Here is a 12,060-nt window from a genome sequence, read left to right as displayed (position 1 = left end):
GTACTTGATCTTCTTATACTTATGTCATAGTGAGGATGGTACATAAGAAATCTATGTACTTGATCTTCTTATGCTTATGTCATAGAGAGGATGGTACACAAGAAATTAATGTACTTGATCTCCTTATACTTATGTCATAGTGAGGATGGTACATAAGAATTGAATGTACTTGATCTCCTTATACTTATGTCATAGTGAGGAAATTACATAAGATATTAATGTACTTGATCTCTTTATACTTATGTCATAGTGAGGATGGTACATATGAAGTTAATGTACTTAATCTCATTATACTTATGTCACACTGAAGATGTTGCACAAAAAAATGTTGTGTGTATTAATCCTACGTTTATTGCATTGTATATGCAGAGCAACCTGTTATTAAAGCCATTGAACCGACCAATCAAATCGGCTACATTGGAAGCTACATAACGCTGACATGTATGGTAACTGGAATGTTTAGTAACTTTGGTTTCTCTCTCAACTGGTACAGAAATGGTGTGAAATTGTCGCAAAATTCTCGGACACGTATGACGTCAAGGGTGTTTACTGATTACCGAAACTTCACTCTGAATGTAACGGCATTGAAGAAAGGCACGGATAGTGGGATGTATCAATGCTTCGCAGTTAACACTGGCGGACGTAATATGGCGTATACCTCCGTCAATGTTGTTGGTAAGTGTTATGAATAAGCACGCTATTGCATTGGATCTTTTTCGAGCTTTTTCTTTGCAACCATACGTCCGGACTTGCAAAATATTGAAAGACACTTTACTAAAGTAAATGCTTTGAACCCGGGAGTATCGTTACATGTTTGTAAATGTAGATCGTCTAGGTTGGTATAGTCCTGAGAAGGACTGTTTTTGTTGTTGTTGACTGACGTTTCGACACAACACATCACAACAAACATCACACAAATCACACATCACAACTAAAAACATTACACTTCACACTAATTCACAATGACAATAAACAATTGACACCCACACATTTCCTGTACACACAATACAATGAAGTTAGAACCAGATAACAAATACGGCTAACCTGACGTTTACACCTTACTATTAAACCTTCTCCAAGTCATTTTCCTAAGAATGGAAGATGTTCAGTTTGGAAAGCTAAATTTTGTCCCTGATATTTACATACGCCCTGTGAAATTCATTTTTTCCAAATGTTCGCCAACCATGGCAAATTTCATGGCGAGTCAGTCACTGACAGTCAGCACATGAGAAATACAAAGACCATTCTTTTGATGGATCAGAAAAATCTTAACTTGGTTTGCCTTCGTATTCAATGGACGAGCACTTGCTGGTGTGCGAGCAATTACGGCACTCTCTACCTCTATGCAGGCCAACGTGACCTGTTCACTTAGCCTGTAAATATTAAAACAGCGCGCATCAGAAATTGCATTTAATTCGTTTGTGGTTGTTTGGGACAGTGCTCTTTGCTGATTCACGTTTGAAAAATGTTTGACAAATAAGCAACAGCTGGACTAATGGTTTGGAGTCTTGGGCCATACTCCCTTTATTTCTCTCATCAACTCTGTATGTATCTTCATTTCTATAACGTGAAATTTGTTGAAACGATTTGAACCTCACTTGGACGTTTTTGAAGTCTTCCTGTGATTTCTGAAATTCGTTTAAAGTCAATGAATATGTAACTGTAATGCTGCAGTACGTTTAGATAAACACGCCTTTACATAGATGAAGCCAGATTTTATCCCCACACAGGCGTGTTTAGGGTAAAGTGTTTTTTAGCTAAACGTCGTAATTGAACTTTCTTTGGACGGCGTCTGGAAAGATTGGGACTAGTTGAATGTTTGGTTTCAAATTTTGACATGACGTAACAGTTATTATATTCTTTTCAATGTTTTGCACCCATTGCTGTATGGCAGAAAAACATAACGGTCATTTGTCTCGGTAGTTTTCTATTAGTAATGTGTATGTTTAAGTTCTTTTCACCTCATTTCATTTATTATTGTATTAGAATTTAGTGGAATTGCTTATGCTTTTCCCATACTTTTAATTTCGTAGGCTCGGCGCCTTATATTTACTATGGACCGTCGTGTATGCCGTACTTGGCCGTACTGCCAAGATAGAATGCAGAGCCAGGGGCTCTCCACCAATAACGTATAAATGGGAGAAAACGGTAACGAACTTCCGTCTGTCAACCCTCGTAATAATGGTAAGAATGGAACTTACATAATCCAAACAGTGCGAGCAAGTGACGCTGGGCAATACGCCTGCGTGGCTTCGAATGGCCCGAACCCAGCGGACGCTCACAAATCTTTTGGAAGATTGGAACTAGTTGGTGAGTGTATTGAATTTTCGGACTCGAATTACAGAATGAACACGATTTTAGATTTCATGGGGTGGCCGAAAAGGGAACTGCGTAAGAAAAGTTTCATTTTTTCATTGGATAAAATTACCGTAGAAAGCTGTGAACTAATGTATAGGATGATCATAAGATGGGATACGAGAAGGTTATTTTGGATCACAAGTACTTTAAGCAAATAAAGGCACACGATGTGTCGTAGTGTAACGATGTATGTATTACTAATTAGGAGGGAATAAGAATGTATAATGCATAAAAACATGTCCCAGGAAAGTCAAAGTATTTCAGGCACGGTTAGAGTTTATTAGAAATAATTGTAGCAATGCTTCTCAGAGTAGTAGGCGACGGGTCGCATGGTGAGAATGTCAGAGAGCAAATGATGAGACCTTGTGCCAGATGCAGAATCAGAGAAGCGAGCAAATGGTGAGATGTCAGAAAAATGTGAGCTTGTCAGAAAAAATGGTGAGAGCTTGTCAGAGTGTCAGAGAGAACGTCGTGAGATGGTGAGGAGGCGTCAGAGAGTAAAAATGGTGATTGTCAGAGAGCAAATGGTGAGTCATCATTGAGAGCAAACATCAGAATTGTCGCATGGAAGAATGGAGCATTGTTCAGAGTTGCAAGTGAGATTGTCATGAGCAACAGAAGCGTCAGAACAGGTTTTGTAGACAAATGAGATAAATGAAAGAGATTAAATGAGAAAAATGGTGATTAGAATGAGAAATGGAGAATGTCAGATAAATGAGAATGAGAAAATGGATTGAATAGAATGGAATGGAATGGAATGGAATGATCGAAATGGAAGAAATGGAATGAGAATGGAAGGAATGGAAGGGATGGAATGAAATGGAAGGAAGGTGAATGGAAGGAATGGAATGGAAGGAATGTGAATGGAATGGAAAGAGAAATGTGAGAGCAAATGGTGAATGAGAGATGTCAGAGAGCAATGGAATGGTGAGAGCTTGTCAGAGAGCAAATGGTGAGAGCAATGGTGAAAATGCATAAATGGGAACGAAAATTGGATGGCGCGAATGTGAAAGATAAGACATTGATTAATTTGAGCAAAATTTGTAAGAGTTGGAGAGAGTGTGTCAGGTAATAAAATGATTTTGATTGATATCTATAACACGAATCTTTTAGAAAAGGCAAAAATGTGCAAGACGTTATCTTGCAGTGTCGGGAAATGTTTAGGCCCAACTTTAGGATCTTTAAATAGGAGAGCACATGTTTTTTACATTATCTAAAACCGAACAACTTTACATTGTTACGTTAACAATTTATGAGTTTGACTATAGGTTGTTCTCGTGTTTGTGATTGTACGTAATTCCATTTCGATTTTCGAAAAACCCAGAATCCATTATCTGATCACAATTCTACCCTACCATTGATAAAATGTTAACTTAAGAATTATATTCATGGATTGTCTTAAAGTGCCTATGAAACAAAATTTTTGCTATCTGAGTAATACTTTTATTGAAGAGATATTTTAAAATGACAGTGGACATTCTAAACCATTTCATGCATATCACTTTTCATTCTTTACTTGTTGAGGTTCTTGCTTTGTCCAATTTATTTAACTTATGACGTCACATTGCATAATGAGAACTAAAATTATTCGGTATATTTACCTATACTTTACTTCACAAAGACAGAGTTCCCTTCATTGTGATGTTGCTAATGGTAAAAAATGTTGCCTACTGGTATCAACCTAAAGTTGTCACGAAACTGAAGAGTATTTGAAACATTGTGGGAGCCATTATGCAATATGACGTCACAAGTTGGATTAATTGAAATAACAAAAACGCAATGTCACGAGAATAAAAACAGAAGTGCATTTACTGTTTTAGAAAGTGCATTGTCATTTCAAAAGTTCTGATCGTTGCAAACATAATTTAACTTGCAAAATTTTCGTTTTATCGGCACTTTAAGAATCACGTCTTAGTTAAGGATCGTGATATTAATTAAAATTCACGTCTTGATTTAAGAATCTGTGTGCACCAAATGCGTAACCAGAAAGAAATACAAAAGTAGATAAAATGCTCACCAAAAGTGAACTTAAAACTTCTATCACCGTAAAGCTAAAGCTAAACACGAAGCTAATGAGAGATTTCAATCCAATTAAGTCATGCTCTTTAATTACTTTTATCTTGTTTCATTGGAAATCTGAGAATTTCTTTAACAACAGGAAAGTATTAAGAAAAACAAAAATTTTTCAGTTTAATATCTTGCATATGAAAACAACCAGAACTAATTCATAAGAATAGTCAAGATTACGAAGCTTTAGGAAGATTACAAGCATTAAGAAACATGTGAAACATGTGTCGCTTTAAAGATTTTTTAAACTATCAAAGGAAAAAGTTGTTTGTGTTCTGGTTCAAACGTATTCACGCCAGCACATGAGCTACGACCACGTTTACACTACTTCGAAGCGAAGAAGTGACCGTAAAATTTGACTGCGTTTACCCGTTGAATTCCAGTTTTGCCATGTTTTCACATAATGTCTCTTGCCGTCAAGTGTCAAAATTCGTTAGTTTTTTGTGATAAAATGACGTCATTTTTCGTCTTCACATTGCTAGATTTTTATAACTGTAGTCATAAGTCATAAAAGACGTTGATTTGTAAAATTACAACGGAATTTGTCATTGAAAGCTTTCCAAAACATACAATGTTCACCATTTTCAATTATGCACCACAACGCGTGACGAATTGAAGAGAACTGGTATCTCAAAAACAGCAAAATATCAACTGCTGGCTGTTCACACGACACTGCGTAGCGCTCCGTTTTTGTTCGACCACGTTTAGAAAGTGTGGTCATATCGCTCCATAAAAAGTGAAGTTTTCAAACAATTCCTCTCCGGTGCAGTATAAACGCAATCCAGTTCTATTACTTTTTGCGCCGTTTGCAAACCTACAGGAAACGTAGGGTAAGGTATCACATGCACGCACACATGCATCTCTTGAAAAAGAAAACAGATATGTGACCACATTTCTTTCTCTCTCCAGCTCCGACCGTTGTCGTAAATAAGTCCGTCACGGTGTTTGCGTCCTTAGGCAACCATCCATATCTCTACTGTGGTGTCCGTTATGATAAGAAAGTCAACGTCACGTATCGTTGGTATTTTAGAGGTCAGCAGATACTTAGAGATGACTCAAGACGCAGCATTGACAGCGAAGGTCGGCTCACTATACGTGGTGTGTTCCAAAGGGATAATGGTGTCTATCGTTGCGATTCATCATCGTCTGTCGGCGATTACTCGACCACTATCGAACTGAAAGTTCAAGGTACGTTTTGGTTTCCTGCTATGATATGTTTGTCCAGTAGATCTGAACGTTGTTACCAAATAAAGTTATTGTATACAATGCTTGATAATTCTCAATATCTACACCATGTGATGCAACATCAAAGATTCTAAATGCTTTAAAGTTTTGTCAAATATTTTAATGTTAAAATTGCATGGATGCATCCTTCTATTTTGTAGCCTACCTTCAGTGGAAAATCTTATGATCCATCTTTAGATAAGTGCCCATTTTCTCAATGCCTAGACAAATGAGTAATTAAGTGGTGACGTTTTGTGCTTCCATATCACGCGAGTTTTTCCTTTCAGCTCCTCCTTTTGCAACAACTGCTCCGAAAGTGTCCGACATACGCCCTGATTCAGTCGTCCTACAATGGAGTGCCGGTGACGATGGCAACAGTGCAATACGTCATTTTAAAATTGGCATTAAAGTGCCGGTAAATGGGACAGAGAGAACCTTGAGGAATGATGTGATAGTGTCTGGAATAATCAAGAGATACCAAGTTCCAGGCCTTGCTCCCAACACGTACTATCAGTTTCGTATTAGAGCTGTCAACTCAGTCGGAAATAGTCCTTGGAGCTTTTACTCAAAACAAATTAAAACTCGCGAAGCAGGTAGGCCACTGAACATGAGATCGCATCCCTAGATTTATTCATCTCATTAGCCATATGTAGGAATTATGCTTAAGTATACAGGAATTGTATTCGATCACATCAGGAAGACAGATTGTTGTTATTTCACTCACTCCAATTATCATAAGATTTGTCTCTGAGTGAGATCTTAACTACAATTAGATCGTTCACAAAATAAGCCCATATTGGCCGAAGGTCACTTTCAGGGGAAGAGTCTAATTTCCATTGGAACTCTTCCTTAGTAAGACATTTCTTGCCTATAGAGAAGACTGTCAAAAATTGCCTTGTGTATTGTATAATTTATACCATGACGGCAATCACGATTTTACGAAAAAGTGTAATGCAATTTGTATAATATCACCTGTCTCCACTTTTCTAGCTCCGTCTTATAAGCTTCAACAAGTTAGAGGACTTTCAAGAACGAAAACTAGCATTGAGGTTACCTGGGAGGTGAGCGATAGCTGAGGTTACATATACGATGTAATTGCATTTTTTCATGCTTATGCCAAAGTGAGATAGTACATAAGAAATCAATGTACTTGATCTCTTTATACTTATGTCATAGTGAGGATGGTACATAAGAAATCAATGTACTTGATCTCTTTATACTTATGTCATTGTGAGGATGGTACATAAGAAATCAATGTACTTGATCTCTTTATACTTATGTCATAGTGAGGATGATACATAAGAAATCAATGTACTTGATCTCTTTATACTTATGTCATTTTGAGGATGGTACCTAAGAAATCGATGTACTTGATCTCTTTATACTTATGTCATTGTGAGGATGGTACATAAGAAATCGATGTACTTGATCTCTTTATACTTATGTCATTGTGAGGATGGTACCTAAGAAATCGATGTACTTGATCTCTTTATACTTATGTTATTGTGAGGATGGTACATAAGAAATCGATGTACTTGATCTCTTTATACTTATGTAATAGTGAGGATGGTACATAAGAAATCGATGTACTTGATCTCTTTATACTTATGTCATAGTGAGGATGGTACATAAGAAATCGATGTACTTGATCTCTATATACTTATGTCATAGTGAGGATGGTACATAAGAAATCGATGTACTTGATCTCTTTATACTTATGTCATAGTGAGGATGGTACATAAGAAATCAATGTACTTGATCTCTTCATACTTATATCATAGTGACGATGGTACATAAGAAATCGATGTACTTGATCTCTTTATACTTATATCATAGTGACGATGATACATAAGAAATCGATGTACTTGATCTCTATATACTTATGTCATAGTGAGGATGGTACATAAGAAATCGATGTACTTGATCTCTTTATACTTATATAATAGTGAGGATGGTACATAAGAAATCAATGTACTTGATCTCCTTATACTTACGTCATAGTGAGGATGGTACATAAGAAATGAATGTACTTGATCTCCTTATACTTACGTCATAGTGAGGATAGTACATAAGAAATCAATGTATTTGATCTCGTTATACTTATGTCATAGTGAGGATGGTACATAAGAACTCAACATTTTTTTTCTTTTCAATGTATCAGTTGCTTACTTCATTACTTAATGCATTATGTAGGCACCACCTGCCTATACCCACAATGGTGTGCTACGTGGGTATTACGTATCATGGAAGCACGCTGGCGTCAAGTCTGGTACATTCACCACACATAGAGCAACGCCTGCAAGCAAGAGGAAATACTTGATTCAAAATCTGTTTTCTAACTCACGGTATGAAGTTAAAGTTCAGATGTTTAACGACGCTGGGGGTGGCCCATTCAGTGATCCAGTTGTGCTTCGAACTAAAGAAGAAGGTAAGTTGGTCATTGATCTTTGTAAGTTATCTGGATAGACAAAGGGGCCTGAAAACTATTCTTAAAATAAACAAGGGAAACAACACAAAAAAAGAAATATGTTAAACGATGAAACGATACAATACAAACCTTTATCAAAGGAAACCAGCCAGGCAGAGTTGAATCTATGAATATTTAACACCCCCCCGGCCCCACTCTCCGTTGTAGTTTCACCCTGCGTACGATTTTAATAAACTTTTATTAAGGATTCCGAAAAATTGTCAAATCATTAACTTTCACCAAGAGGTAGTGCTTTTTTTCACATTTGATTTATATTACTATCGGATGAGATTCTTTGTTTGTACATTATTATCGCGTAGCATTTCTCCAAATTTATTTTTTATGTATATCCAGTTAATGAAAACGAAGATTAGTATTTTGATATATGAGCAGATCTGTTGTGTTCTAACTAAGAGTTAGTTCAGTGGACTAACTCAATGGCGGAGTATTTTGACTAAAGTTAGTCAAGGTTGTCAGACACATCAAAAGTCTGGAAAAATTCCCGATAAGCTTGGGAAATTATCCACACACGATACAAACTTATGGAAAATGTCATTGTTTCTTGTAACTAAAACTTATTCTTTTTCAGTTCCCAGCAGCCCTCCCCGAAATCTCCTCGTACTAAACGTCTCGTCTCGTTCTGTACTACTGCAATGGGACGACCCACCTCAACAGGACTGGAACGGACAACTCTCTGGGTATACTGTTCTCGTGCGTGAGTTTAATACTGAAAGTGAACAACGGCTATTTGCATCTCGCGATCCCTCAACGTTCACCCAAGTACATAATGTGACAAATCTAAAGACTTCCACTCAATACATCATCTCCGTAAGTGCGAAGAATAGTGTTGGGGGCAGCTCATACTCGAATGAAGTACAAGTTAGGACAACAGAAGATGGTAGGTGGTTCTCTCAGCTCTTTTTGCATGCTGCATTAAAAATGCATGGAATAGTAAGGTACTTTATTGAGTGTCTCGCGTGTTTTTCTTACTTGTTGTATTTGGAGTACATGGGATAGTAAGGTACTTTATAGAGTGTCTCACATTCATTTATCAAGTATAGTTTAACTGTGGCCGAAACAATTTGCCGCGATTTTGCTACACTTCAGCTCTCTAGTGCGTTTCTATCGACGTCACTGTGACGTCAGGTGTGAAAACACGCTATCCTCATTGACTACAGTTGATAAGCCACCTACAGCCAAAATTTGAAGCTGCTATATCAACCGGGGTTATCTTTCTACACTTGGCTAAAGGTCATAACACCATTAAGTTAATATTAGAGATTATACCTCCATTCAAGTGTAAAATTGTGTTACGTCATAACAAGTGTAAATTTGAGCTTGATGCATGTATAGCATGTTTATTCGAAGAACAATCAGTTTCATATTCAGCCCAATGACTATCCTTGGATTCTTCAACTTTTCAATGCATTCGTTATGTTACGTCTTATACGCTTTGGTCCAGATTTAATAATTAGCCTTGTCAACATACATCAACAAAATTCGGCTCGTTTCATTTTAGTTCCCAGTGCTCCGCAACGGTTGCAGATCGTCGATCAATTCTCTGATACAATTAGCGTAAACTGGTTACGACCACGTGAAGTGAACGGCGTTCTTATTGGCTACACGGTTAAGTATTGGAAAGTTGATCAATACGGTACGCGGATCGGTAATCCAATGACTGATGAGGTTGCGGGTAATGCCCTTCAGGCTGGCATCACAAATTTAGACTCTAGATCGAGTTATATAATTGAGGTTGCAGCAAAGACAAATGCTGGCGTCAGCAAGTCGGCAAAAATTCAAGGACGTACTCAAGATGTGGCAGGTTTGTTAATTAACATACACAATCGATTATTTGTTGCCTTTAAAAATGTTTAAGTATGCTGAAATTTTTTTAAATTAATTAATATTTTTGATCATTTATTTTTATTTATGAGTTTGTTATTATTAATATTTAAATAATTGTTTTCATTAAAGAATTTGCCACCGCTTTTTTACGTGCTATACTTTAGCTGTGGCTTGCACAATGGCAGTGAAATTAGAGTTCCATCTTAAAATAACAATTCACAGGCTCACTGCGCGCCGTGTTTTTATAAGTGAATTAGATAAAAACAAAAATGAGTAGAGCTTTGAAATCACTTCATAATTATTCGAAGACCGCAATTTCACTCAACTAATTGCTTGATTTGAAATATCTCGGAGAAAATCCTGCCTTAGATGGAGAAATGACTTTGCCAATCATTAAATAGAGTGTGATTTTTTTTGCGCACTCAATGTGCGTGAGTATGAGTGAGCTTTGTTATACGGACATATGCTTGGCGTGCTCTCCATAAACAGGGTGACATTCATTTAAGTAAAGGAACTGAATGTTGTGTTTCATTAATTTTCATTTTGTTTTTTTTGCAGTTCAACCTGGGCCTCCAAGCAATCTTCGTTCCCTTGAAACCAACGCTACGACACTTAAGCTAACATGGCGCGAGGGATTCAAAGGAAATTCGCCTATCACGAAGTACCTCGTTCAAGGGAACAATGAAACCGGCTTTAAAAACAATCGCGACTCCTTGTGGTTTGACGCGCTCGTTGTCATTAATCCATACAAATATCACAATCTCCCACCGGTGATCATCGAGAGCTTACGGCCATTCACGACATATCGTTTCCGAGTAAAAGCCTGGAATAAGGTTGCTGCTAGTGACTTCAGTGCAATATCGGGGGAAATCACGACACAGCAAGCAGCACCCGAGTCACCACCATTGAACCTACGAGTTAACCCCCCACGCTATCCTGGGGAGTTGACATTAACGTGGACGGTGAGTTTGCGACTTTTAACTGGACTCCAGTTTTTCTTTACGATGCTTTACATATTGACATTGAAACGATTTTTTTTAACCAGTTCTGCTATGTGAATTTAATGTGTTTGCTCACTGTGAAAACATAAGATTTCCTTTGGAATGGATATTGATGTTGATCTGAAATTTATATAGCAGGACTGAAACTAGCTGGCTGTTGTGGAGTACTTCAAATTTCTTTCTTTGCAAAGTACACCGCGAGCTTTTGGCACCCTTTAAGAAAATTTTTTAAACGTATACCGAACATGTCTGCATTGCCTGTGAGATTTTAAACATTTACAACTTGAAAAGCTAAACACATTCAGTAGAGCAGTTGAAAACTCTTTAAACCCGACAATACACAGTGTGTGCTGTCAATTTTACTAACTGACCCCTGTTTCAATCACCTGAATCATTGATGTAATATCTCACCTTATAGGATTTATTGTGTAAGCAAAAACTCCATGTTTTTTTTAGCCTCCCCCACGAGAGACTTGGAACAGCCCCTTTATCAAGTATACGATCGAACTTCAAGAGCAGGGTGAACGAAATAATTTTACAAAGTTTGTACAGAGCGGAATTCGTGGAAATGCACGACAAAGAAGACTGTTTTCCTTAAGTAAATTTACCAAGTACGAAATAACGATGAAGACCGTCAACGAGCGCGGTGAAAGTCCTAGAACTCCTGTTGTCATCGGTCAAACACAGGAACATGGTAAATTATGCTTCTTTTGTCGATATGGGGGGGTGGAATTTGGATAAGAGCGGAGTAGGGGCACGAGAAATTTATCGCGGGCTCCCATTTTATCGCGGAGTCCCACCCCAGATATGATTGAGCAGGGCTCATTGAAAAATGTTGAGGTCAGTTTCCGTAAATTGCCACTGGATCCTGAGCAAACAAATAAAGCTGTATACGATGCGATACGGTCGTATGTATTCTTTTTGGTTTTTCTTAAAGCTTCTTATTTGGCATCTTTAAATTCAGCATCTTTTCATTTATACACTTATATATTCTTCTATTGTACATAACAAAATCATTTTGGTTTGTTTTCTTTAGCTTTTTTCCTATTTCCTTGAATATTTATTTCGTCTCTGGATATCATCTTAAACGCCATTATT

At 37.3% G+C, this 12,060-nt stretch overlaps 1 protein-coding gene across 1 annotated transcript in view; it reads left to right on the top strand.

The window, feature by feature from the left end:
• Nucleotides 1-2,135: 2,135 nt before the first annotated feature.
• The window catches only part of LOC124455361 (protein sidekick-2-like), a 10,351-nt gene continuing 426 nt past the window's right edge, over nt 2,136-12,060 (top strand). Inside the window, exons 1-9 of the mRNA XM_047006014.1 lie at nt 2,136-2,310; nt 5,335-5,613; nt 5,937-6,242; nt 6,640-6,710; nt 7,843-8,077; nt 8,706-9,014; nt 9,636-9,938; nt 10,520-10,923; nt 11,419-11,656. Of these exons, the coding sequence (XP_046861970.1) occupies nt 2,136-2,310; nt 5,335-5,613; nt 5,937-6,242; nt 6,640-6,710; nt 7,843-8,077; nt 8,706-9,014; nt 9,636-9,938; nt 10,520-10,923; nt 11,419-11,656 (2,320 nt within the window). The remainder of the gene's footprint in view (nt 2,311-5,334; nt 5,614-5,936; nt 6,243-6,639; nt 6,711-7,842; nt 8,078-8,705; nt 9,015-9,635; nt 9,939-10,519; nt 10,924-11,418; nt 11,657-12,060) is intronic.

The sequence above is a fragment of the Xenia sp. Carnegie-2017 genome, unplaced genomic scaffold, assembly GCF_021976095.1.
Source record: "Xenia sp. Carnegie-2017 unplaced genomic scaffold, XeniaSp_v1 HiC_scaffold_39, whole genome shotgun sequence".
NCBI classification, from domain to species: Eukaryota; Metazoa; Cnidaria; class Anthozoa; order Malacalcyonacea; family Xeniidae; genus Xenia; species Xenia sp. Carnegie-2017.
This window is presented reverse-complemented; position numbering and strand designations above follow the sequence as displayed.